This window comes from Felis catus, chromosome D1 (genome assembly GCF_018350175.1).
Source record: "Felis catus isolate Fca126 chromosome D1, F.catus_Fca126_mat1.0, whole genome shotgun sequence".
Taxonomy (NCBI): domain Eukaryota; kingdom Metazoa; phylum Chordata; class Mammalia; order Carnivora; family Felidae; genus Felis; species Felis catus.
In genome coordinates this window covers 12,167,833-12,193,808 of record NC_058377.1, presented here as the reverse complement: position 1 = coordinate 12,193,808, position 25,976 = coordinate 12,167,833, and the positions used below count along the sequence as shown (strand labels likewise).

The window sequence follows — 25,976 nt, the reverse complement described above, 5'->3', positions numbered from 1 at the left end:
AGACATAAGACTATACAGCTCTGAGTTCACAGAGCTGACGGTAAGAAGGCAGAGATCCGGAATTTTGAAACAGATGCAAATGACAGGATGGGATTTTCCACTGTTTCTCTTTGGGGATGAGTATGTTCTCTGAGTGGGAAGAGGAAGTAAACAGCTATTTGGTGGCGGCTAGATTATGGCAGAAAGTGCTTCCTCTTCCCTGAAAATCAATCTGTCTGTCCTCTGGACAGAACTGGGCCACGTTTTCCAGTCTCCCTTGAGCTGGGTGTGGCCACACGATCGCGTGCAATCCAGTGGGGTGAGAGCAGGAAAGATCCATATACGTACACGTTTCTGGGAAAAGGCTTTTAAAAAGCCAGCAAGCCCTCTTCAAACTCTCTCTTCTCTCCTACAGGATAGATGAGTAAGATGACAAGGCCTCCAGGGAAAACAGAGCCACAAGATGTAGAGAACTCAGTGGAAAACTCAAGGCTGGAGATAAACATTGGGGAGTCATTAGCACATTCCAAAAGCGATGGAAGTAGATAGACCAGGTAAGGGGCTCGAGGAAGCCTTCAGAGATAGCCGAATAGGATATCCTGAGTTCCAGCAGGACAAGAGGAAGGAGCTAGCCAATGAGACTGAGAAACAGCAGCTGGTGGGGCAGAGGGAAACCCAGGAGAGTGTTTCCAAAAGAAGCCAGTTACGTAGAAAGCTGAGAGAGCAAGTAGGATAAAGACAGACAAGGAGTCATCGTATTTCGTAAGACAGAGCCACTGATGAGCTTAAGAAGACAATGTCCATGGAGTAACAGAGAAAAACTCAGATCAAAAACTGTAAGAAAAATGAAGAGGGTGTCTGTATACAGCTCTGTCTAGAATGTTGCTGTTTGAAGGACGGGGTTTGGATGGCGACCAAAGGGGAAGGGCTTGTTAAACTGGGAGATGCTTGTAAGCTGATGGGAATAATCTGGTTGAGAGGGAGAAATGGGTGCAGCAGAGAGAAGGGGAAAGAGGGTGCAGACTTGGACAGACTGACAGGATGAGACCCAGAGCCCAAGGGGAGGAGTTGACCTTCGATAGGACTCTTCCCCTCTCTGGGTCTGTCTTTGCTGGGCTTCTCCGTGGCAGGGATTAAAGATGGTCCCAGTGTCCTGAAGGCAGGCAGGCAGAAACCTGGGCTAATGTTACGTTACTCTTGGTGCTTATTTTCTTTTGTCGTCTTTGAGACTTCGAAGAAATCTAATTTAAATATTCCAGCCTGGTCTCGGCTGTGCTGGTTGTGCTGTGGGGAATTAAGGGAAAGGTCAAGTACTGCTGCTTGGTTGGGATAGAGTGTTAAGGAGGAATGCTAATTGGCAAGAGATTTCTGAGAATAAGGTGAATATTAATCAGGCCAACCAGTGAAGTCCAACCCCCTCCCCCCCCCCCCACACACACACCTTCTACCCACTCCCGCCGTTCTGTGACTCCCTCCCTTCCCAAATAGGGATTTATTAGGGAAAATCCTTACCTTGATCAGACTAACCTTCATGCATGCATTTCCCTGTGGTCACCACCTAGTGTCACTAGAAGCTCACTTAAGCCAAAACCATAGCTAGGTGGAGGGAGAAACGCCTAGTGAAAATGCTGCTTTTCAAAGAAGTGCTAAGCTGTGATGTGGAGCCAGATGTGTCCTTTGCTCTGAGGGTTTTTACAGTTGTAAAGTCATAGAGTCAGAAATCTACTGCTGGGAAAGGTCTTACAAAACATTTAGTTGCATCCGTTTGATCGCCAGAGGTGCCAAGAGACAGCTTCCTGCTGTCACCTCTCAGGCCCTCGGTGACCCAGATCTGGGCACTCAGCTCTGGTGCAATCCTTCCTTGGCCCGCCTGCTTCTCCCAGTAGCAAAGCCTTGGAGGAGCTGGTTTCCAACGGAGACTGACCTTCCCTCAGTGTAAGATGAGGTTCCATGGATGCCGGGGGTTTGGACGAGCTGACGGCACCTTCCAATCCAGCCTCTTGGGGATGGGAGGAGTAGGAATGGGCGTGACCAATTGGTCAGTGGGGGGAAAGGTAGGAGAAAAAGGGTCAGGATTGAAAAATGGACTCAGGGGGCGCCTGGGTGGCGCAGTCGGTTAAGCGTCCGACTTCAGCCAGGTCACGATCTTGCGGTCCGTGAGTTCGAGCCCCGCGTCAGGCTCTGGGCTGATGGCTCAGAGCCTGGAGCCTGTTTCTGATTCTGTGTCTCCCTCTCTCTCTGCCCCTCCCCTGTTCATGCTTTGTCTCTCTCTGTCCCCAAAATAAATAAACGTTGAAAAAAAAATTAAAAAAAAAAAAAAATGGACTCAGGAGAACTTCTGGAAAGTCCACTTGAACTTCCTCCCAAGTAGTTAAAACGTTCTTTCTCTGATGTGAGTCTGGGCCACATTCTCCCTTTATCCAGCCCAACTTGGTATAGCAGGGGGCCCGAAGACCCAAAGCCCCTTAGGACACCCCTTCCCAGCCCCTTTCCAAACCCTCTGAAGCGTCACAAGTGCCTGCAGCCAGTACCCACTAGGGGGCGACAGAGTCCCAGCAATGCCAGGAGAGGCTGCCTCCGCTCCAGGCGCCCTGGCTCCTGAGTCCTGGCTATGGGGGCTCCTGCCCTGGAAAAGACTATCTAGGCCAACCGCTCCCTCCCATTCCAGCCCTGAGTCGGCCCCCACCTCCAGTTATAACTTTCATTTTTATAGCACCGTGGTTTTTAGAAAGCTCATTCACGTGGCTTCTTCCAGCTGACGACTGTCCTGAGGGTAGCAGGGGCACACATTACTGTACCCCGCTTTACAGGTGACAAAATGGACCTTAGAGCCGTGATGAATTGCAGTCAAGGTCAAACAGTGAATGGCAGAGCTGGCCTCAGACCCAGGGCCTCTTGACGCCGAACCCCATGTTCTTTCTGCCAGACCCCCACTGCCCTCTTCCTTAGGGGGGGGGGTCCAGCACAGCAGCCACCTTGCTATTTCAAGACAAAGTCGAACCTGGGTGCTCAATTCCACGGGTCCATATGCTGCACCCTGATGGGGCCCATCTGGTCTTCAGAACACTGCCATGCCCCAAGGCCAGGGCTCGGATCTGCCTCATGGGACTGGAGGGCACGCAGAGCCACGGGCTGTGCTAGCCAGCTCGGCCCCGGGCACGGCTGTCCCCAGAACAAGAGAACAGGCAGACGTTACCCGTGGAAGCCCACCGCTGGTCTGTGCCCACCCCCCCCCCCCAGAATTGCCTCGTGTGAGTCCTGGAGGGAGCTGGGGGGGGGGTGTGGCTTAGGTCTGCCCCTGGGAGAGGCTGCTAAGAATGAAAGAAAGGCTCTAGTGCCCATGTTTCCAACAAATTCTGGGCAAGCAGGTGAATGAGGCAGAAAAGGCTGGGAGACAGCAGTTTTGATTCAATGGGCCTTCCGCGTGGCAAGCAGGGGAAGCCAGGAGAACATCACGTAAAAGGGAAACGTCAGACCCGAGGAGGGGGCTAGGAGTTGGGGGGGGGGCATCTGGACAGGCAGCATGCTGGAGGGGTAAGAGCAAGGCTGCTGGAATGACAAATCTTGGCTTCAAGCCCCACCTTCACCACCCACAGCGGTAGTCACAGCCTCAGTTTACCCATTTGCTCAATGCAGCCAGGGCTCAGCGCCTCGTGGGAGTTGTGAAAGCCCGAGGGAAGCTCCTGAGAGGCCCATAAATGGAAGATCCCTCTGCAGGGAGAGCTGGGCTGTCATGTGTCCTGGTCCCTATACAGGAGTCAGAACCAGAGAAGGAGCCCCCTCCCTTGGGCCTGGGAGTGCGTCTGGACAAAGACAGCTGTTCTTGCTGTCGTCTGGCCCCCGGGGACGCCGTGAGGGTGGCAGATTTGGGGGCTCCGTGCCAGGCTGCGTCTCTGCACCCCGCCTCCCCGAGGGGACGCAGGGCAACAGGGTGCAGCCAGCCGGCATACAGTCGGGAGCGGCCAAAAGCAGCGGCTTTGCTATTAATGTAGTCAGTAAATAAATAAAGGAGGGCTTAAGCTTAGTGTAGAGCCATCAGTTTAGAACTACAGGGTAATTAGCACTGCAGGGGGCGGCAGGGCGGCAGAGTCAGGTTTAAATGAGTGAGTTCACTTTCACGGAGGCACCCCCCCGGAGAGCAGAGAACACAGCCCAGAGAGGAGCCCGCCCTCCCTCCAGCCCACAGCGGGCAGGGGCTGGGAGTGCAGATAGTGGGGCTGGACCCAGCACCACGGCAAGAAAGACCCGGGGGATGCCCACCGCCCCCCCATCTTGGCCAGGGAACAGGTGTCTCCGTGCACACACACCCAGCGATGCCCAGGCAGCTCTCTGCCTGTGAGGTGCCGCTGTCCTGTGCCGGGGACATGCACACGGCACACGGCAAACAGTTCAGGCGTCTCCACGAACAGGCATGGGCGGCTGTGAAAGGAAGCAGGAGCGTCTCTGCTGAAGCGTCTATGCGGCCCATGGCAGGCGGGCACGTACATGGAGGTGCCCGCATGGGCACACGCTGTGCACGTACTTGTCCGGTTTCACCGGACCCTGGCAGCTGCAACCTCAGCCCCAGATGCTAATTGCCTCTCTCCTCCCTTCCTTCTTTCATCGGTTTCTCCAAACAGATGCCTACTGCGTGCCAGCCAGTGTCGGGCTCCAGGAATATGAAGACATACACACACGACACACAATTCCGACCTGCAAGGAACTTAACATTGGGTTCACGGTGACAGTAAATCAAGTGGGTGATTATAGGGGTACCTGGGTGGCTCAATTAAGCCTCCGACTCTCGGTTTCAGCTTAGGTCACGATGTCACAGTACGTGAGTTCGAGCCCAGCACTCTGTGCTGACAACACGGAGCCTGCTTGGGATTCTCTCTCTGGCCCTCTTTCTGTCCCTCCCCTGCTCGCTCGCTCTCAAAATAACACTAAAAAAAAAAAAAAAAAAAGCAAGCAGGTGATTCAAGTGTGCTATGACAAATGGTCCCATAGAGTGGGACCAGGGAAGGCTTCCTGAATTGGTAGGGTTTGAGCGGAGACGTTGACAATGAGACAATGAGACAGCCAGACTGAAGGGAGGGGGACGTGTGGCAGTACAGTTCCCGAAGAGGAAACAGCATGTGCAAAGGCCCAGAGGGGAACGCAGCTTAGGGTCTTCCAGGAACCACCTGTGGTCCAGGCGTCTGGAGCAGAGAGTAGAGGGCAGCCGCAGAATGTGGGGGTCATCCGGAGACAGGGCTGGGGTGGTGAGCACAGGGGCTCACTGAGGGTCTGTTAAGCCTTGTTAAGGAGTCTGAATTCCACCTTAAGAGTCCCCACCAGGGACTTTAATCACAGGAGTGACAGGATGCTCTCTGCATTTTTGGAAAATCCCTCCGGGCTGCCACACATCAGCACGGAGGAAGGAGCAGGGGGAGGCAGAGCACCTGGGGTCTGTCCTCCTCTGCCCTCTCCCCTTCCTGGTGGGCGGAGCCAGGGGCTCCCCAGGCAGCCGGGTGGGGAGAGCTGGACACAGACGGCTTCGCACTTGGCCTGCCATCTGCCTCTTCTCACCCGCCACAACGTGCCTGAGTCTTCAGCAAGCCTCCCCGGCTCTGGGCCTCTGCTCTCCCACCTTTGGGGGGGGGGGGGGAGAACAGCCCCTCAGAGCTGCAAAGACAGCTGTTAAAGGCGGCGATGATGTGACCCAAGTGCCCACCCGAACAGGAGCGGCCTCAGCCGGGCAGGGACGCTGCCTGTGCGTCGGGGGCTCCCACCTCGTGGACTTGGAAACACATTCGGGAGGGACGCAGCCCCTCCCTCGGCTGCCTGGCCCCTCTCCTGACCCCAGCAGAGCGCCCCCGTGGCCAGCGCCGTCCTGGAGGAGGCGGCCCGCTGCTGCAGGCCAGGGCAGAGGGCAGCGGGGCCAGGCTGGCAGGGGCGGGAGGGTGGGGACTGAGTCAGGCCCCAGAGCGTTCTCAGGCTGGCCGGGCCAGGGCCCCTTTCTCTCCATGAGATCATATCTGGGTCAAAGAGCATGTAAAGCAGGCAGACCCCAGCGGCCACACAAAGCCCATTCAGCCCAGCCCTATTCACTTACCTCCTCTCCCCCAGAGCCCACACCACAGCGACCCCAGCGCAGCGCCTAAGCCCCAGCTTTGATGTCCAAGAACAGAAAACGGCATTAAATGTTGTTTTAAAGAGGGAGTGCTCGCTGCCCTCCCATCTGTCAAGAGAAAGCTGAGGCCCGAGGGGGAGGGACGTGGGGGAGGGGCGGGAGGCCTGGGGGACCTCAGAGAGGGGACCCAGAGAAGAAAGGGACGCACGCGGAGGAACGGGGTCGGGGGGGGGGGGCGGCCCACAGACGCTCAAAATCAAACCAAATATATTTTTGGCCAAGGGCTGTTTTCCAAGATGAGCAATGTGGGGAGAGGAAAAAGAATTTGGGACAGAGAGACAAAAAGCCAGGAGAAACCTCAAAAAAAAATAAATAATGCGAGAAGACAAGCTTAGAGGAATATAGAGAGACGATGGGAGAGAACGACGGAAGGGCAGAGCAGAGGAACAAGGAGAGAAGCAGAGAGCCAAGTGGTAAAGGGGCGCAGCTTGCCCTGCGGGGTCCCTTCCTCCTCCGGGGTCATCGGGTCGTCCCAGGTAAGTGTGCTTCCAGGTGGTTCTCTGCTGGCAACCGGGTAACGCAGCCCTTGGGCCTCGCAGAGTTGAAAGGCGCCCCTCCCAGTCCAGGCCCAGAGCAGGCAGGTGGGGCAAAGAGCCAAGCCTTCCGGGCAGGGTGCGGTGTGCGGAGGGGGTCAGGTGGCCGAGGCTTGGCCCTAGTTTCATACCCCATGTGGGGACTCTTGGTGTCCCCCCAGTAGGAACAGATCATTTTGGATGGAGCCAGACAGGTAGGACCGCCTCCAGCAGAGGTGCTGAACCAGGACACCTAGGATTTGGTGAGGCTGGTCTAACCACTCTGGACAACCGGGGCAATGCTGCCGTCCCCAGGCAGAGGAAGGAAGAAAAACCCGGAGGAGAAACCTGGGCCCGAGGATAGGGAGAGGACCCAAGAGGCAGTTGTCCCCATGGGAGTTTTGTGCGAATGCCTTATTCTGTCAGTGGGGATGTTGGGTCCGCACCCCAGCTCCCACCTGCTCCCCTGTTCCCATCTCCTTTCTCCATGCCGCATGGCTGCCACACACCCAGGAAACTTAAACTGCGTGGAAGCTTCTTGAGAAATGACAGGGAGAAGTTGACAACGTCTCTAACGAAGACCAGACAGGAGGGGGCCCTGCCTGTGGAGTCCTGGGAAAAAGCAAACCTTGATTCGGCATCAGGAGATCCGGATGCGGGTTCCAGCTTGGCTCCTCAGCAGCTGCGTGATCCCGAGCCGGTTAACACAAGCAAGAAGGTTCCGGCTCTGTGGCTCACTGGGATGTCTGCTCCTCGAGGACAGGGGTTCCGTCCTGTCCCCACTGAATTCCCAGAGCTCACAGCAGTAACTGATCTGAGCTACTGCGTGAACGTCTATGGTGTTGACTCCAGACATTGTTCCCAGGATCAAACGATAGTGTATTTAATGCTATCTTTAAAAGAAAAAGTGTTAGAAAAATACATTGCAAAGTGGGCACGTGCCTTGGAAAATATGGCATAAAAGGCCACAGAACTACACCAGAACTTTCTCTTCCCCCATCCCCAGCCAGAAATCTCAGTTCCTCCAGTGTTACCCACCCCAGAAACGTCAGAAAAAACAAAGCAGCTTTTTTCTTTTCTTTTTTTTTTTTTTTTTAAAAAAGGGGACACTTCAAGCCAGAGACAACTGAATTAACTTTATTCTCTTCTAACTGCAGATTCAAGGTATACAACTGAACATTGCTATTTTTCTTATGAGACTTATAAATAAAAATACAAAAAATGTTCACTACAAAAAAATCTACTGTTAGTAGGATGTAAAAAATATTCTCTTTGCTATAGAAGGCACAAACTTCACTTAGTGACACATGGAGAGAGAAAAAAAACCTGCAGCAGTAAATTCATTTTTTTTCTTTTTTTTTTTTTTTTTTTCCTTTTTAAATCTTGTCAGAAACACTGAAATTACAAAGAAACGCATCAATCTACACGGAACGAAGGCAGATGCGGAAAGCTGCGACCAGGACCGCACTGACATTGGGTGACAAGGGGACTAGACCACAGAGGGACTGGCAAGCAGGGCTGGGGCTGGGCAGGGGCAAGGGGGGAGGGGGGAAGGGGGGGAGGGAGGGCGGGGAGAGAGAGATTTGTACAAAAAAAAAAAAAAAAAGTAACCGGTAAAATTGAAGAAACAAAATTGGGCAGCCTCCTAAAATTAGGCTAAGAGGAGGTGCTGAGGTAGACATGAACTAGAACGTCAATTAATTAAAAACACGAATTCTGTAATACAGAGCGATAGGACTGGCACTTGTGCTGTCACCACAGAAGACAAGCCACAAAAACAAACAAGTAACAAAACGAAACATAATACCCAAACCAAAAGGCTTAGTTTTGCTTGGTCCAGCAGGGCAGCGGGGGCCCCCAGTGCTATAATTTACATACATATATATATATATTTATCTTTATATATATGGGTTGGATGTCATGGTGCACCACCACGGCTTTGTAACCTCACAAAGATCATGCATAACACTACGTGAACAAATTCTATGACACACACCAGGAGGCTGGTACCCTGTCTGCAAAGTGGGCCATCAAGGACCCAGGAAGGCAGGGCCGGCAGCCGACAGGCCTGCGAGGCCCGCACCCCTCTCTCCCCACCCTCTTCCCCTGACCCAACCTCCCTGGTCTCTCTTGCACCCTCTCCCGGCTGGCTCTGCCTTCTCCTCCACCCATGAGCGCCACGGAGCAGGGTCAGCCTGGCTTTCTTCCCTCCTACTGAAACGTCCAAGGAAGTGCTGCCATGAAGCTCCAGGAAGGAGGAAACCAGAGGGAAGAGGGAAAAAGACAGGACAGAGGCCCAGGAAAAATGAACAGAGTCTGATCTTTCTCTGCTGTTCTAACACGTGGTGCCCCAGCTTTCACTCTTACTGGACTTGCAGGGGACTCTCCACAAATCTCGTCCTGCCCGCCACCCTCACTGGACAGTCCAAAGGCTGCCCCACCACTGCTCACCCCTGCAGCCGGCCGTACCAACAGCATCCAGAAGGGTACCATACACTTGTGAAAAATTGCAGCAAATATTGTGTTTTTTTTCTACACATGGAGAAACGTTCAGGCACAAAGACTAAACAAGCCCGCATTGCATCCCTGGATTGTACTGAATCACTGGGGCCCCCAGCCTCCCTACCCACCCCTGCACCCCAGATCTACCTTCCCCATATCCGTGGCCTCCTCCAAAGCAGCCCAAAGCAGCAATGATATTTACTATTTTATATCTCTCTCTTGCTATATATATATATATCTATATATTTGTCTATCCTATATACACATAGGATTTTAATGCTTTGAATGAGTGAAGGAGTGAATAGGGAAAGAGCACATGATGGGTAAATGTCACCAAAAGCATTAAGGGACACGCCTGTAGGAGCTGAACACTAGAAAGGGACCATTAAGCAGCCCGGACTTTCCCGGCTGGAGAAGTTTCGCTAATGCTGGGTAAGGCAGTAGCAGGGAGGGTCGTCAGCGGTAACACAGCTAAAGGCAGCAGGTGGCCAAGGGGCCAGATGGCAGAATGGAGAGGGAAGTAACACTCAGCTCTCACCTGGGGAGACAGCACCCTCTGCCCTCCTAGTCTCCCCAGCCCCCTTTTCAGACACATCTGAAGACTCCAGATAATTTTTGACCTTCGCCTTGGCCCTTAGGCCTGGCAAAGAAGGCCTTGGCAAGGTCAGAATTACTTCATCTTTGTGAGTAGGAACCTAGCAAAGAGGCATGTTGGACTCTCTCCGGGTGTCGAGGCTTCGTCGGGGAGGAGGGGAGAGCAAAGCCAACACGGGCGTCTCCCATTCAGTATCCTTCAGAAACCACCCACCCTGACCCTCTGTCCTCATTTCCCTGCTAGGGTCCCTCAGGGACGGTGGGGGGCAGACAGGTGCTCACTTAGTACCATCCGATGCTGCAACACCAGAGTACAACAATACTGCGTGACTGAACACACAACCACACACAAAAAGCACACGCGCGCACACACGCACACACAGAGGGGTATTTTGGTGGTGGCGGTGGTGGATTTTTTTTTTTTTTTTGTCTTTTTTCTTTCCTATTCACATTACAAAAGGAAAAAAGGGCAAGGTCCTGTAGAACTGACGAAGGAACTAACAAACATTACAAAAATATTACAATTTGTAAATATTAGCTCAACCCTCTCAGCTTTTATGAACAGGGCAGGAGACCCAGGCTGCGTGGGAAGGGTGGGGGCGAGTGAGAGGTGTCAGCTACGTCTATGGAATAGTTTCTTTTTTTTTTTTTTTTTCCTTCCCCACCGAAGTTGCAAGAGATCTTGCTGTTAAAATATTGTTTTCGGGGGTTTACAGACCCCCTTCTTCCCAGGCTGGGGGAGGAAGCATAGTGCATAAACATTTCTTACAGACCGCCCCTCCCCCAGATGATTTGCCTCTTTTCACATTATCAACACGACAACTGCTCTAGTCACATAGTTCAACTTTTTTTGTCCTTTCCAAAGCACTAAGTCATTATTACAACTGCAAAAGAGCATCCTCCCTACCTGACCATCCCCGACCGACAGTCTAGTGACACGGTCCCCCCAAGTTCCGATCCCCCCCCCACACACAATTTTTAAGGCCTTCAAATTTGGTGGGCAGGATTGCAGGGGAGGGCAGGAGGGACGGGGCCGAGGGACAGGGGGGTGGTCACAGCAGCACCCATCCCTCCGACTTCCCTAGAGCCCTCACAACCCTTCTCCCCAAAACCACTTCCCCAAAACCACTTTTAAAACCCTAAGATAAAAACGCAGCCACAACTTTCTCAGAGAGAGAAAGGAAAGAAAAAAAAAGAAAACAAACAAACAAACACAACTCTTACAAATAAAGCATGAGATGAAACGGAGGGCCCATCCCAAAGCGAACCAAATATTGCAAACGTGCTTTCCAAAATTCAGGGGGGGGAGGTTGGGGGGAAGGAGGGAAACAGAGCAGCAGAAAGGGAGGCAGCAAGGGAACAAAAGAACTGGAGGAACATAAGAGGTAGCTTTTAGAAAAACAACACCCCCACCCTAACGCAACAAAACAGAGGCCGGCTCATCCCCACGCCAGCCCTGCAAGAGAGACCCATTTTGGCAATGATAACGCACACAGAGGCGGGGCCACACGGTTGCAGGGATCTGAATAATACAGGCCCCCAGGCCCAAAGGACCCAGCAAATTCTAAGAAAGGTAGGATCTTCTCCAGAGTGTTTTAGGCTGAACCCTTGCTGGGTACAGAGGACTCTGGGAGGCCCTGGGCAGAGCCAACGGTGACTCCAGAGTGCCCCTGACACACCCTCCCTTTCGCCCACCTTCTGCTGACCCCGGCTCTCACGTCCTGATCCTGAGTACTCCACTCCTTCCGTCCAGCCCTGTCCAGCTGGGATGGCAAAGGGCCGTGGCCAGCTGAAGTCTACTAAACCAACTATTAATTTATACAAGAAACAGAAAAGAACGTCCTCCCCATTCCTCCAACCCCCAACCAAAAAAGAGATACAGGGGTTAAAAAAGCTCATGAGGTCACAAAAAACTGAGGTAATTCAAGTACAATGTGCTAACAGGGGAACAGGGGACACAGAAAAGAAGCAAAACATTTACATAAGGGCCAAAGCGCTTTCTACTCCTCTTCCTCCTCTCCTTCCTCCTCCCTGGGAACTTGCGGGGGGCGGGGGGGGGGGGGTGCCCTGAGAGCCAGGAACTCTGTGCTGCTCTCTGGACCAGGGCTGGGGTCCCCACCCCCAACCAGCTAGCCCAATCCCCGGGCAGGGCGTCCCCTTCTCCAGGTGTAGGACACATCTGGGCACATCCTTCCCTCGGACAATGAGCCCTTTCACGGACGCCTTCTCCTAGGGCCTGAAATAGGGGTGGTAGGGATTGGTGTTGGTTTGCTTGGTGGGACGGTATAGGGTTAGTTATGTTTTCCCATTTTGGAAGCGAAAGCAGCTCAGCAGGAACCTCGCTCATGACAGGGCTTGACTAGGGTGGGGTACTCCATTTATTTTGTGTTCTCAGAAAGCGGAGGGTGGGGTGAGGGGGCTGTGGAGTCCAATGCAGCTTCCCAGCTAGGGAGCTAAGCCAGGAGGGAAGGCGCTGCCTGATGCATGAGGGGCTGGGCACCCCTGCACTTGGGAGGGGCCTCTTGGAGGCAGGGAGCAAGGAGCTGGGGGACGGGCAAGAGCCATGAGGCTGCTGAACACCTTGAGGGGACACCCCAAGCGGCAGAGCTGGGGGGTGGGGGGCAACAGATGAACTGAGTGGTGGGACGGCAGGAGAGGCCCTCCCACTCCACTCTGCCCCCAGAGCTGCCATGTGACCATCGACTAGTGACTGTGACCCAACCCAGCCCCACCACCCGCGGGCCCCCTCCCTCTGAGGGCGACAGGCAAAGATTGTTTGGCTCTGACCACAGCACCCCTCACCCCCTCCCTAGCCTCCACTTCTGGATGCAAAAGGAGGGTCTGGGTGGAGGGAAGAGAAACATATACCACCAAGTGAGCTCAACAAACCATGCTCACCCCAACCCAAGAAAATGAAGCCAACCTCCAGCCAGGGAGGAGGGACAGAGGCCGCCGGGGAGGGGTGGTGGCGGGGCATCCAGGTCCCTTGGAGCCCCAGAGAGAGTCCGAGGCCAGACAGCTATCAGGTTTCCTTTTTCTTCTCTCTCTTTTTTTTTCCTTTTTTTCTATTTCCTTTTTTTTGTCTTTTTCTTTCTTTTTTTTCCACAGTCCTTCCTCGACTTCATCCTGCCCTAACTTCTCTCCCGGCTGCCCGCTCCCCTGCCACTGCCGCCGTCTTGCCTCACACGTAGCACAGGTAGAGGTAAGTCTTCTCTATCCTCCAGTCGGGCGGGATCTCCTCGGGCTTGTGGCCCTTCATGTGCTTCTGCATAGAGGAGAGGCTGGGGCAGTATTCCGTGCAGATGGTGCACTGGTAGGGGGAGGCGCCGTTGTGCGTGCGCAGGTGCTTAATCATGGCCGAGTAGTCCCGGGAGCGCTGGTGGCACAGCTTACACTCAAAGGGCTTCTCACCTGTGGGGGGAGGGCAGGAGAGAGCCAGGACACAGGGAGAGGGCCGTGAGGGTCTCGCCAGGGCTGCTCTGGGCCCTCGCTCCACCCCCAGGCTTGCTGGAGACATGGGCCCCTCTAGTTCAGCACCTCCCACTAGAACTTTCCGCGACGACAGATGCACCATCCAATATGGTAGCCACTGGCCACAAAGAGCTACTGAGCACCTGAAGCGTGGCTAGTGCCTCTGGAACTACATGCTCAGTGGCTCAGAGGGACCCCATGGTTCCTCATTTCAGCAGCCACACGTAGCAAGGGGCTGCCCTGTTGCCAAGCACACCCTTAGCCCTGCCTCATTCTATTTAACCCTCCCAAAGGCCCAGAATCTTACCTTCCGAAGAAAGGATATGGGGGTCTAGAGAAGGGACAGTGAGGCCCTGAAAGTCCTTCGGGATATTCCTTCTAGGGGAACAGGGGGATAGAGTCGTTTTGAGGCTACAGCTGGTGGGGAGGAGGGGGATGAAAATGAGGGAATCCTTTCCTTCAAATGTGTTCCATTTGGGATGCCTACTCCTCTAAGGCTACAAGCAGGTGCCCTGGACCCTGCCTTCCCCGGGGGCTAGAGAGCAGTGAGGGACAGAGAGCCTGGGAGTGCCCTGCCACACCCTAGCTGCTGCCCAGCCTCCTCCCAGTTAGAGTCCCCTGGAGCTGAGCAGAGGGTGTGAGGGAACCTTGTTTCGATACAGTAATTAACTGGCCAGCCATCTCGCTATCAATACTCCTCTGTGCAGAGGCCCCAGCAAATAATGAAGTAATGAACAGCCAAAGTGATCTAACTATCGACCTGCTATTTACAATAGTCACCACCAATGCATTTAATGATCGGCTCGCCAGGTCACATCCCCAGCAGGGGGCTAAGGAAGCCCCAGGGCTCTGGAAAATACCGGGAGGGACTCTAGCTGTCAGCAGCAAGCACCCCACCCGAGGCTTTCCTTATGGCCCAGGCTGGAGGCGAGAACACACAGCTATGACAGCACACACCCTCTCCTTCTTGCCTCCTTTATCCCCCCACCTCCTATGGAAGCATACTCTCCCCTCGGCCGGCACAACCTGTCCTCAGTCACCCCTCAGTCACCTCTCCCCACCATCTTCTGGTCAGGACGGCTGCTTCCCCTGATCAGAGGAGGCTTCAAGTTTACCAGATTCCACTAGCTTCCACTGCGCCTCGTATCCTCATGGGAGGTCCTTCTGAATACCCACCGTCCCCCCAACCTGCAACGTGCTGCTGGGAAGCAGTTAACAACTGGCTCTCCAAAAAGGCCCGATTCTGTAGCAGTTGCCCATGGCCATGTTGGGACTACTCTGACCCCGGCTGCTTTTAAGCGACTGAGGTGGTGTCACTGCACTTGGGAAGAGACGGGCAAGATGGGCTTTCACGGGCCACTGCAGGCCAGCTCCAGCCTTCCACTGCCCCCGAATCTGGCAATTCTGGACACCATGGCCATGTCTACTGGTTCTGTCCTCAGACCCCACCCTCTGATCACATTTCTCTTGCATAAAAAGGAATGTGAAAGCCCTGTGAAATGCTACAACGTTATACATGAAGAGGGGTTAGTAAATACACCTGCCCCTCTGATCTCTGAGAACTCAACCCAACAGTGTCTCAGCTCTCATCCTAACCAGACTCAGTGCCCACCCCCCAGTTCTTAACTCTAACCCCCAGTAACAAGAAACCATCCCAGCTTCTACTTTTCAGTAAGCAGGCCAACTTGACCCCAAATCAGGACGCACAAACTGCAAGCCGTTGGCATGGCTGTCTGGAAGGCCAGTGTGGGCCCCTGGAAAGCGCGCCATGATCAATTAGCAATGTCTGCCTCGGCCTTGACCCCGGGCGGTGGCACCTGGGCCATCGTGCTAACCTTCACCAGAGTCACGTTCCAGTCTTGGGGTAAGTCTTGGACCATCCTCGCCCGGGCTGCCCTGGAGAGCCACCTGCCCCTTACCCCTCACCCAGGTCCCTGCCCCAGCTCAGGTGCCCTCACCGGTCTTCAGTACCTGTATGCACCCTATAGTGCGTCTCCAGCTGGTGCTTGAGGCTGAACTTCTTGCCACAGCCATTGCACTCATAGGGTTTCTCGCCCGTGTGGATGCGTTTGTGGCTCTTGAGCGTGCTCTCGTCCCGGAAGCAGCTGCCACAGAACTCACACTCGTAGGGATGGTCGCCTGTGGGGACAAGGGGCTGGATCAAGGCCTTGCCTCTCCCCCTCTTTAGGAGACAGGTCACATTCAGTACGCCAGGAAGAGGAGACTGCCTGCATTCACCCCCATTCTCCAAAGACCATGGAAAGACCCGGGCCCCCCCCTCCAGCTCCCAATGTGAACAGTGTGTTCACACAGGTCCGTACTTTACTGTGGCCCCTCGGTTGCCCATGGGTCAAGGGCCAGTCTCAGGAAGAGAGAGCCCATTTGGTTCAGGGATGAACAGCAATCCCCAGAAAGCAGGCCCCCACAAAGGGAAAGCAGACCTGTGGGCTTTGAAACCTTGTCCCCCAGCTCCTCAGGCTCCCTTCTCTTCCTTTCCTGTAGGTCAGGGGCAAAAGCCATGTTAGCCTGACTGACTCCCCCCTCCTCAAAAAAAACCCTCCAATCTGAGAAACAACTAGATCACACTGCCCACCCCCCACCCCGTCCAAATGCTTTCTGCTCTCTCCCTCCTCCTTAGTTTCAGCAGCTATGCTCTCTGCTTGACTTCTTTTCTGCCCAGCAAACTCCTAGTCATCCTTCAAAGCCCGGCTCACACATCACCATGGTGTGGAAGATTCCCTGGAGCCACCCCCCACCCTCCAGGCAAATTGAGTCACTCTCTTTCTTCTGTCCCAAAAGAGAAGAAATGTCTAGCATTTTGTTATTTTAGCAAGAAACACAGGATTCTCACTGTACAGGGGAGAAGAACGAGAGGCTGAGAGATAGATGGTCTCTAAGGTCAAACAGCTTGTAAGCAGCTGAGTCGGGATTCAGATCTCGTTCCCAGAGTGTGGACACGCAATACTCATCAGACCGCTAAGTGACAAGCTGTACCGTGTGTCTCCTGTCATGCCCTCGGTGCCTCTAGAGTGGAAGCCCCTCCAGGGTAAGCAGGGGGTCTCACGCATCCCCGTTGCCTCGGTACGTAGCACTGGGACGCCCAGAGCAGGCGCTCGGGAACTGGGGGGTAGATGAAGTTGTTACCGGCTCCCTCCACCCAGCGGGGAGAGCTGTCGTCCACGGCCTGGAATCAGTGCCCAATCAGCCTCCCTTCCTGCGCTTCCCACTCCTCGGTCCTCCGGAGGGTGAGAAGCCGGGGTGTGGGGATCCACCATCACTTTCTTTGAACCACCCAACGCGGGGGCTTCGGGGGCTGAAAGGTGAGGACTTCAGCTACTTATTTATTACAGGAGTGAAGGCACAGACAATAAAGATAGATTGATCACCCCAGACTTTGTTCATGAATATTTAAATATCGCTGATTCGTCTTGTCACTGTAATTACAATTTCTCTGGGCTGCATCTCCAACAACCACAGTTTATGGTAAAGAATGGCCCACTGTATTTCACTTGTCCCTCTGCAGATGCGCGAGCCTGCCAACCGTGTAATGTCCTCTGCATTTCATACATTTTCTTCAGCTGCTGAAGGTTTAAGTCATCCACAATGACCTACGTTTTTTCATTATCCCCATGTCAAACCGCACTCGTGCCTGGGCATAAATTGTCCTCCTCGTTATAGACTCGCATGCCTGTGCCTTCACTTCCTCTTTAAAATGATATTTTACTCTCTTGTCTCTCTCCTCCTCAGGCCGCCAACCCAACCTCCCCCCTCTCCAACGCAGGCCCCTGTGCCCACATAAATTCTCATCTCTTCTGATGGTTCTGAAGGGTTTTTAGGGCTCTGTGGGGAGTGGATGCTGGGGTCTGCTCGCTGCAGGCTCTCTCCCCACAAGAAGTCACGGAGGGGTAGGGTGGGAGCGCTCCCACGAGGCGTCGGACAGGAGAAGGCGCAAGAGCAGAGCCGTCCCTCGACACGAATTCCTCCCGACCTACGGGGCCCAGCCCTGGCTCAGAGGTACGTGCAGATCCGGGGCCGGACTGAATCCTGGGGTTCTCGGCACCTGCCTGCCCTCTGGCTGCCAGGCTTGTGCAGACCCCCCGGGCCCTGACCGCCAGCCCCACCAAACCCAAAGGGAGCGGAGGTCCCTGCACACGCTGGTCCTAATTAGCCGCGTGTCTGTGGGGCTGAGGGTCAGTCTGTGCGGGCCTGTGCCCGTGTGCCCCTCTCCCCGTGCAGACGCCTGCACGCACAGCCACCCCCCACCGTCTGACATCCGACTTCCCCTCCTTGCCGAATTGGCAACGATAACGACTTTAATCAAGGATTCAGTATCCTCATTAAGATATAAATAAATAAATAAAGCAAGGGCCACGTGAGACTTCAGCGAGAGCCCGGTAATTAAAACGTACATCGGCAGCCACCCGGCCGGGGGAGGCGGGGGGGGGGGGGGGGGGGGGTGGAGAGCCACCGCCTGTGCCCTTCCCCTCCAGAGGGGGGCCCTGAGAGTTCAAAAAACAAAGGGTTAAGGCAGAGAGGTTTGTTTGATCAGATTTTTATGAATTTAATTATGAAGTGGATCACATGTTAAATGAGTTTGAATAGGAAATCTCCAGAGTCAGCCCAGGGAAAGGAGTAAAGAGGAACTCGGAGGGAGAAAAAAAAAAAAGACACACGCACACACATGCACTTTGAAGCATGGCAAGCACCTGGCCTAAAACCCTCACCCTGAGACTTAATGGTGTCACTGTGGCCAAAATGTACACAAAACTGGCTGCAGAACTCAAAATCCAATTTGTGGCACGTTGATTAACTCTGTACCCTCTTTAATGAGCTTGACATTAAGTGCAGGACAAACGAGACTAATTAGAGCCCCTCTGGCCTGCCCAGTGCATCTGTGACCCCAGCGGCCTGTCCTCACCTGGTGGTTTCCCTGGCACCGGCCCAGCCCCATCCCAGCGCCTCCTCTGGCCCCTCCCTTTAGCACAGCTGAGAGTTTATTATATGATGAGCCGTGTGAATCAGGGATCCATCAATGCCAAGAGCGCGGCTGGACTAACCTACAAAACACAGCTGCCGATGCTAAACACCCGGCCCCAGCAGCAACGGGGCCAAGAACAACGGAATATTAATGAGGCATTGTGTGTGGGGGTGTGCTCGGCCTGTATACATACGGCTTGTGTGCACAGGGCCTCGCCGGGGTGAAAATCGATGGGTGTGTATATGTGTGCGTGGGTAGCACACGTGCTCTATTTCCTAGATCAAGCAAGTTGCTTCTCCCAAACTATGTCTGGAATAGCCCCTCCCCACAGATCTGTGCATGACTGACACAGGGGCAGGTGATATTCTGACGTCTGCACTCCCAGAAGGGAAGAGCAGGGCACATCCTGGGTGGACTTCACAGGGCTGGGACCATTCAAGTCCCATGAAGCCCACACTGGTTCGACCCGGCAGCATGCTTCAAAGTGGTTGAAAGGTAACTGGCCACTTTGTTCATTAAGGTTGAACTTGGGGACCCAGTGGGGGAGGTGTGGACAGGCTGGTGCCTATACCACAGGGGATGCTTATACAGTCACTAGAGAAAGTCCTCATTGATATTCCCTTCTCCTGAGCCCTTCTTGTTGGGAACCTACCTTATGGGACCTCTCCTTGTCCTATGCCAGCGAGCCTGAATAGTTCTAAGCAAATCAAGTGATGTGAAGGCAATATGCTCCCCTGAAGTGAATGGCATCAAAAAGCATGAGCAGGGTTGCGGGGGGGGGGGGGGGCTCCTTGATGAAGATGCACACCACTGGCAGGACAGGCCTGCTCGGTCCAGGATAAGTAAAGCCCCTTCCTCATTCCACAAAGCCCGCCACCCACGAGAGGCCTGGCCTGTGTACTTAATCCCAGAGCTGTGACAAGACCCAAGAATGAGGAGAGAGAGGGTCCTACCACTTCCTGTCTTGAGGCACACAACTTTTTCTGCCCCCTCCAACAGACATGAGCAAACACCCCGTTATACACCCCGATATGGAGTGTGCCTCTCTGTCTCCCGGGTCCACCCTGTCCCCCACTCCCACTCCAAACCCAGGACAGAGCACGCACAAGCAGAGACACATGCAGACTCAGAGAGGGACACTCCTTTCTCCAGGTACAGTCAGTAAAGACCCAATTTTGTCACAGAGAAAGGAATGAATTTAAGTCACCCATTACCTTGCTAGGGGATCGATCTGCCCCTCGGCCCTCAGGGTCCATCTAGAGGGTGGGGCACAGGGCCCAGCCCCCTGACTCACAACCACCTTCCTCTCCCGTCCTCTGGCTCATTGTTCATAAACCTCATCATCTCCCCTAAGCAAGGTTAAGGGCTAAGGATAGAAAATTCCTTATTTTAAAATGTTGTTGTAGAGCCAGCAGGACCACTTCTGCAACATTCCCTTAGGAGCCCGAGGGGGACTTCAGGAGCGAATGGTCGTGGGGTGGAGGCTGTGGCAGATGGTTGAGACCAAACAGGTAGTTTTTTTTCCCGAAATAGGTTTTGGGTCCACCTGCCTCAGAGTCTTTTGAGAATATGTATCAAGGACACGGAGTCTCGGATCCCACCCACATCCGCTAAGTCAAAGTTTCCGAAGGTGGGACCCAAGAGCCTGCATCTCTAACGAGCACCTGCTGTGTGGAACACACAGAGACTGGGACCCACAGACCCCCAGGGTGGGATGGGGAGAACCACGAACACGTACCTGCACCGCGGAAGCCCCCGCACGCCCACCTCGAACCAAGAAGGGCGGAGGGCCGACTCGACCTCACATCTCCACTCCACGTTTTTGGAGGTAAATCCAGACACGGGTTCCCGGGGAGCCCGACCATCCACCCGCCACCTGCACGGGCCTACCTGTGTGCGAGCGCAGGTGACGTTTGAGGGCGGTGTGGCTGGGGAAGGTGCGGTTGCACTCGCTGCAGGTGTAGCTGCGCACGCCCGCGTGGACCTCCATGTGCTGCTGGAGCGCGCTCTGAGCCTGGAAACGCTTCCCGCACAGCAGACAGAAGACAGCCATGTCCGTGCCTGTGAGAAAGAGGAGCGGGGAGAGCCTCAGGGGGGCGGAGCGCAAGGCCATTCTTTACTCGTCCAGGTCCAGACGAGAGAGCAAGAGCCAGGGCCAGGACCAGTGCCTCCAATCCCCCAAGTTCAGGGGCAAACCCAAAGGCACACCCAGCGTCGATGGAGCACCCAGTGTGCCACTGCAATGGTGGACAACATCAACTTACCGCTCACCCTCACGGAACCTAAAGAGAGAGGAGAGAGAGAGGATCGGATGCTTCGCAACAATAGATGTGCGTCAGCGGCCGCGTGTAGTGCTGTGTCAAAGGCAGGGTACTGGGAAGTCAGGGTGGCCTCTGTGAGGAATCACGGTAACGAAGACGGTATGCACCCAAGCCATTGCTCGAACATAACTGCTTTAAAATCCCATCTCTACCACCTCACCTTTCAGATAAGGCAAATGAGGCACACAGACAGACTGAGCAACTTGTCCAAAGCTCCCCCAGAGTTCGGAAGCTGCAGACACGCCGTTCGAACGCCGGCTGCCTGGGTCTGAATCCTCTCCGGAGGCTAGCCACAGACTCTATTCTTTTCTTTTAATTTTTTTTAATGTTTATTTATTTTTGAGAGAGAGATAGAAACAGAGTGTGAGCAGGGGAGGGTCAGAGAAATAGGTAGACACAGAATCCGAAGCAGGCTCCAGGCTCTGAGCTGTCAGCACAGAGCCCAATGTGGGGCTGGAACCCACGAACCGCGAGATCACGACCTGAGCTGAAGCTGAGCTTAACTGACTGAGCCACCCAGGCACCCCAACAGACCCTATTCTTTTAACCAGCTCTCTCTTCCTTTCACTTAAGAGTCCATTCATTCAACAAATAGTATTCTAGTACCTTCTATAAGGGGCACTCTCTTTTGGGCACTGGGGATAGAACCATGGAAAACTGGACAAAGTCTCTGCTGCCATTGTAGATGTCACCCCGCACCCGGGAGACAGCATCCCTGAACACTCTGGAAAGAAACGTAGTTGATCGGAGGATCAGAGAGAAGAACAACACAGCTGGAGAGACGGGGAGACAGTGGAGGGGAAGGCCAAACCAGCAGGCAGGGCCAGGTCATGTGGGGTCTCGAAAACCACGTGAAGATGTTTAGGCTGCGTCCCAAGACCAATGGGCAATTGTCAAAGGGCTTTAAGCTAATGAGCGCCATGAGATTTCCATTTCACTCTGTCTGGTCATTCCCTGCACTCATCAGAAGCACAGGTGAATTATGGTACCCTACACAAACAGGCTGCCATTTTCTATTATCAGCCCGCTTTCTGATCAACCTGTTCCGGAACCACAGCCATTCTGGGTACAGCAGCCCATGAGGAAGCATCTACACCCACCATCTGAGTCCTAACTGGTGGCTCACTGCCCGCCGTTTTGGATCCTGTTTCCCTCAGCGTGTCAGCTCCCCTGGGAAGCTCATCTCTCCCCTCTTGGTGGCATCTGGGTGATATAACCCGTGCTCAGCCCTGCATCGCCCTGCCCTGTGTGAAAGATGCAAGTAAGTGGGAAGGGCAGACAGGCCTAGCATCTGTCAACCCAGCCCAGAGGGGAAGGAAGGGCGGAGTTCTGCCTATTCTGTGTGGAATCAAGGAGCTTCACATAGGTAGTGGGGTGAAGAGAAGGACAGCATGAGGACCTTGCTGCCTCCCGGGTCGCCCAACGGAGACAGCAAAGCGGTGGTCCGCTCTCGCTGCCTCAGTCCCATTCGTGGCTGGGTTTAAGATGAACTAGTGGGAAGGCCAGACCCTCCCCCTCCCTTCACAGCCACCCCGCAGATGCTCAGAGGCCTGGGCAGCTGGAGCCATGCTCCATCCTGCCAGCAGTCGCTGCCTGCATCCAGGTCCAGGGAAGGCCGGGCACAAAGCGGGAGCGCGGTTTCGCTCCCGGCCTCAGCGCGCACGAGGGAAAGGAAGAATACAGGTGTTGTGCCGCTGCTTACCTGTGCCGCCATCTCATTGAAAACTTGCAACCAACCCCGCTAGGCAGGCATCCTCCTCCCTCTTTTTTACGAATGGAAAAACAGAGCGGTTAAATAACCTGCCTAAGGTCACACAGTCCGAAGAGGCAGAGCTGGGATTTGAAAATGCCCAAGGTCTGTCTGACTTTAGAAAGCACAGGGCCAGGCCCCTATCTTCTTCTGGGTGTGCAATCTGTCCAGGCCTCTCCTGGAAGGGGCACAGTGATGACGCCAGCACACCAGCACTAACCCAGCTTGGTCCGGGGGCCCCCGGGCCTGCAGGACCCACTCTGGCAACAGTGAGACCGCCGTGGCCAGTGGGAGGTTGACCGCAAGCAGAGTCACAAGGTACAGCCCTCTGAAGACTCCCAACCTCCGAGGGCCAGCGAGAACCCCAGGAGGTGCCGGGGTGCTCGGCTCCACCTGCCTGAGGGGGTGGTCTGTGGGACAGTGAGCGGCCGGTGTCCGTCCAGCAGGTGAACACGCCCATGGGGCAGTCCATCTGCAATGTGTGCAGTGAGACAGCTGCCCTGGCTGATTCATCCCGAGGGCCCTGAGCACCGGCCCCGATTAAGCCAGATGTCAAACAGCTGCCTTAAACTGGTCAGCTGGGGCAGGCCTCCTGGGCCAGCTAAGCCCTTCAGCGGGCCACAGTGCTCCTTCAGCATCCCCTGAAATCCCTGGCTGTGGAAGGTGCCTGGGTCAGAGGGACTGTGACAGTCCCAGTAGGATACCCCAAGCCTAAAAAGCCAAGCCCAGAGGAGTTCCAAGGGCTGGTACACCCAGCAGGACTGACTGGAGATACCGCAGCTCTCTGCCCTCTTGGTCTTCTGCAGGTTTCTCAAAGCTGCCCCCACTAGGCCATCCATACTTCTCAGGATGGCCTGGACCCTCTTCGTGTCCGGCCGGCACACTCCATGAATGTCACTAAGTGTAGGCACTGTGCTAAGTGACCAGGGGGATGCTGAGTTCAAGCACACACATAGGGACCCAGACTAGTTCCCAGGCAGGTCAATGACCCACCAGGGGACAAGACAGGGTGACCCCATGAAAACTTTGGCTTTGAGAAATCAAGAGCATTAAGCAGCCAAGGAGCCGGAGGAGAGGTCCAGGGGCTGGGATAAGCAAGGAAACACCTCAAGAAAATCTCGGAGCAGGCAGACACAGGACAGACCCTGAGGATGGACACAAGCAGGGGACGTTAGTGGAGGATCAGACCACCGGGGCCACATCGCCAGGTGGGACAGATCACACTTCATGCTACAGGCTATGCGATGCCAGGAAAGGACAGGGGTGCCGGCGTGACCCAACCTGCATGCGAGGACAACGCCCCCAGGGTCGCATGGGGACCAAGAGCAGCAGCAAGTGACCGGAAGCAGGCAGAGAGCGGATGGCTTTTTTGACAGCACTGGAGGTGGGTGGGGACGAGACTCAGGTACGGGCTGTGAGGACCGGAGGAGGGGGGGAGAACTGAGGCCCCGGGCTGGAGGTGGGAAGCATGGTACACCTACAGTCCCGGATGGTCAGCTCTGTGCCAGGTTTCAAGTTACATAATCCCCATGCGGGAAGGAAAGGCTGCAATGTCCCTGCAAAGGTCCCACTCCCCTTCCTGGGACATCTCACGAGCCTCAGGGGTCTCCCTTGGCCACTGACACACCGGCCTCGGTGCAGAGATGAAGAGAAGGGGCCTCAGAGGCCCCATATCCACTCTCCCCTTCCTTCTGTTTGGAGACCAACAGCTGAGGAGATGGAAAAATGTTTAAAAAGCAAAAAGGAAAAGGTGGCGGGGGGAGAAGTGGAGGAGACACAAGAGAAGCCAGTGGTGCATGCAAGCTAAAAATCTAGAGACTAGATTTGAGTTATTAAACAATTTGCTGTAGTTTCTGCCTAGCTGATTGTTCGCATGTATGATGAGTCAAGGCAGATTCTATTACACTGGGAGATTAAGCAAATAAATGCTAGCTTTTGGAAACACATTAAAACGTGGGACTATGGAAATAAAATTATCTAGAAAATTGTATTAGCAAATTCATTAGCTGCAGTGAGGTGTGCAGCCGGGCAAGAGGGCCGGGCAGTGTTAAAACACTCGGCTCCTTTCAACGCCTGAGCTCCAGACATACTCGGTGCTCTTTCTGACGCTATAGAGAGACTTCGTGCCCGAGACCACACTGGGGAGACGGGAGGAGGCTCCACTGTTGGCAGAAAATCTTCAGTAATCATACTGAAGGAAGACAAAGGCAGCACAGAGGTCTTGGTCTGCCACTCACTTGCTCTGTGATCCTGAGCATGTCACTGAACTTCTCTGGACCGGGCTGTGCTCATCCTTTGCCACACCGCCTGTAGTTGCTGAGATGGTGACGAATGAGATACCCGTGAGAGTTGCAGAACGATAAAGTGGTAGCCAGAGCCACTACCGGCCCGGACGACGCCCCTGTCTGACTTAGAAAGTCACGCCCCTTCCTCTGGGCAGGCACAGACGGTCACCTGGGTACACAGCTCTCACGAGCAAAGAGGCTGGATTCCAGCCTCCACGTCCCGCCCTTAGCCTGGGTATCCTCCTGCAGCAAGTGAGCTGCTTAGGGATCACCGCAGCCCCACACAACATACGAGCCTACATTGTTCCGTCGACTCAGGGCGGCTGCTTCCAGGAGTGCACTCTAGAGAAGGCATCCTGGATGAGTTACACCATTTAGGACTCAGGGCCAAGAACATCTTCTTCCTCTAAGCCTTCATGACTACAGCACATAAAAGCCTCTGATGCATTTACTTTTGACACTCAGTTCTGCCTAAGAGATTGTAAACCCTCTAAAGCAGGAGCTGTTCGCTTCATCTCTGTGTTCCCCGACACAGAGCGCCGGGCCCAGCACAGAGCAGGCACTCAGTAACTGCATGGCGCTTAAAAGAATAAGTAAGGAGCTGGGAGACAAATCGCAAAGGGCAGAGGGGGCGGGGGGTAGGGGCAGTCCCGGTGCAGACAGCCAGACCCGAGAGCTGAAGAAAGCTCAGACCAAATGAAGCCATTCCTGAGCACTTCCAGGGAGACTCTCCTTGGCAATTAGTGATACTGAGTGACCCACAGCCATCTGATCTTGTTGGGGCCTCTCGTGTCTGTCTGGTGGGCCGGACAGGACTCCCCAGTTCTCACTCTGTGTCTGAACTCTGTGGCTCAGAAGCAAAGACTGAGACCACCAGTGCAGTGAAAGAGACCTCCGTTCTGGCCCAGAGGCACCGCCTTCCTGGCTTTGTGACCCTGGGCCAAGCAGCCGCTGCCCTTGGCCTCATTTCTCCCTCTAGGAAACGGCATTCCTAACTCACCTGCCTTTTCCAACACCCACGTCCCAGGGCTGTGATGAGGCAAACGACAAATCTTTCTGAGTATGTAAATTCTACAAAATGTATTGTTTCCTATCAATCTGTAAATTTCGATGTAAATCGGATACATAAATTAGCCTTGGTCCAAGGAAATAATTTATCAGGTCAAAGGACAGTACCTCCTCTGCTCTTCTGAAGACTGACTGGAGCTCAGTCTTGGGCTGTGTTCCAAGGATGTCTGCCTGAAACGGCTTATAACTGGAGATAAGAGGAGGGTATGGAACGAAATAACCTCCTGAATGAAAAGCATGGTTCCGGGTAATGTGGGCAGAGCCTGTGCAAACATCTGGGCTTCCTTTTGCCTCACTTCTGTCTCTGGAGACGGTGACCCACACCTCAGCCATCCTCCACCCCCAAGGGTAGCACAGCCCGTTTC

The 25,976-nt window shown here is 54.4% G+C and overlaps 1 protein-coding gene across 4 annotated transcripts in view; it reads right to left on the bottom strand.

Annotated features, from left to right (window-relative positions):
- Positions 1-7,758: 7,758 nt before the first annotated feature.
- ZBTB16 (zinc finger and BTB domain containing 16) overlaps positions 7,759-25,976 on the bottom strand; it is a 192,317-nt gene continuing 174,099 nt past the window's right edge. For all 4 annotated transcript variants that reach the window (XM_011286360.4, XM_011286357.4, XM_011286356.3 and 1 more), the window contains 3 exons: positions 20,078-20,248; positions 15,181-15,348; positions 7,759-13,149 (listed from right to left, as the gene is read on the bottom strand). In XM_011286360.4, coding sequence (XP_011284662.1) covers positions 12,920-13,149; positions 15,181-15,348; positions 20,078-20,248 — 569 coding nt within the window. In that variant the 3' untranslated portion in view covers positions 7,759-12,919. The remainder of the gene's footprint in view (positions 13,150-15,180; positions 15,349-20,077; positions 20,249-25,976) is intronic.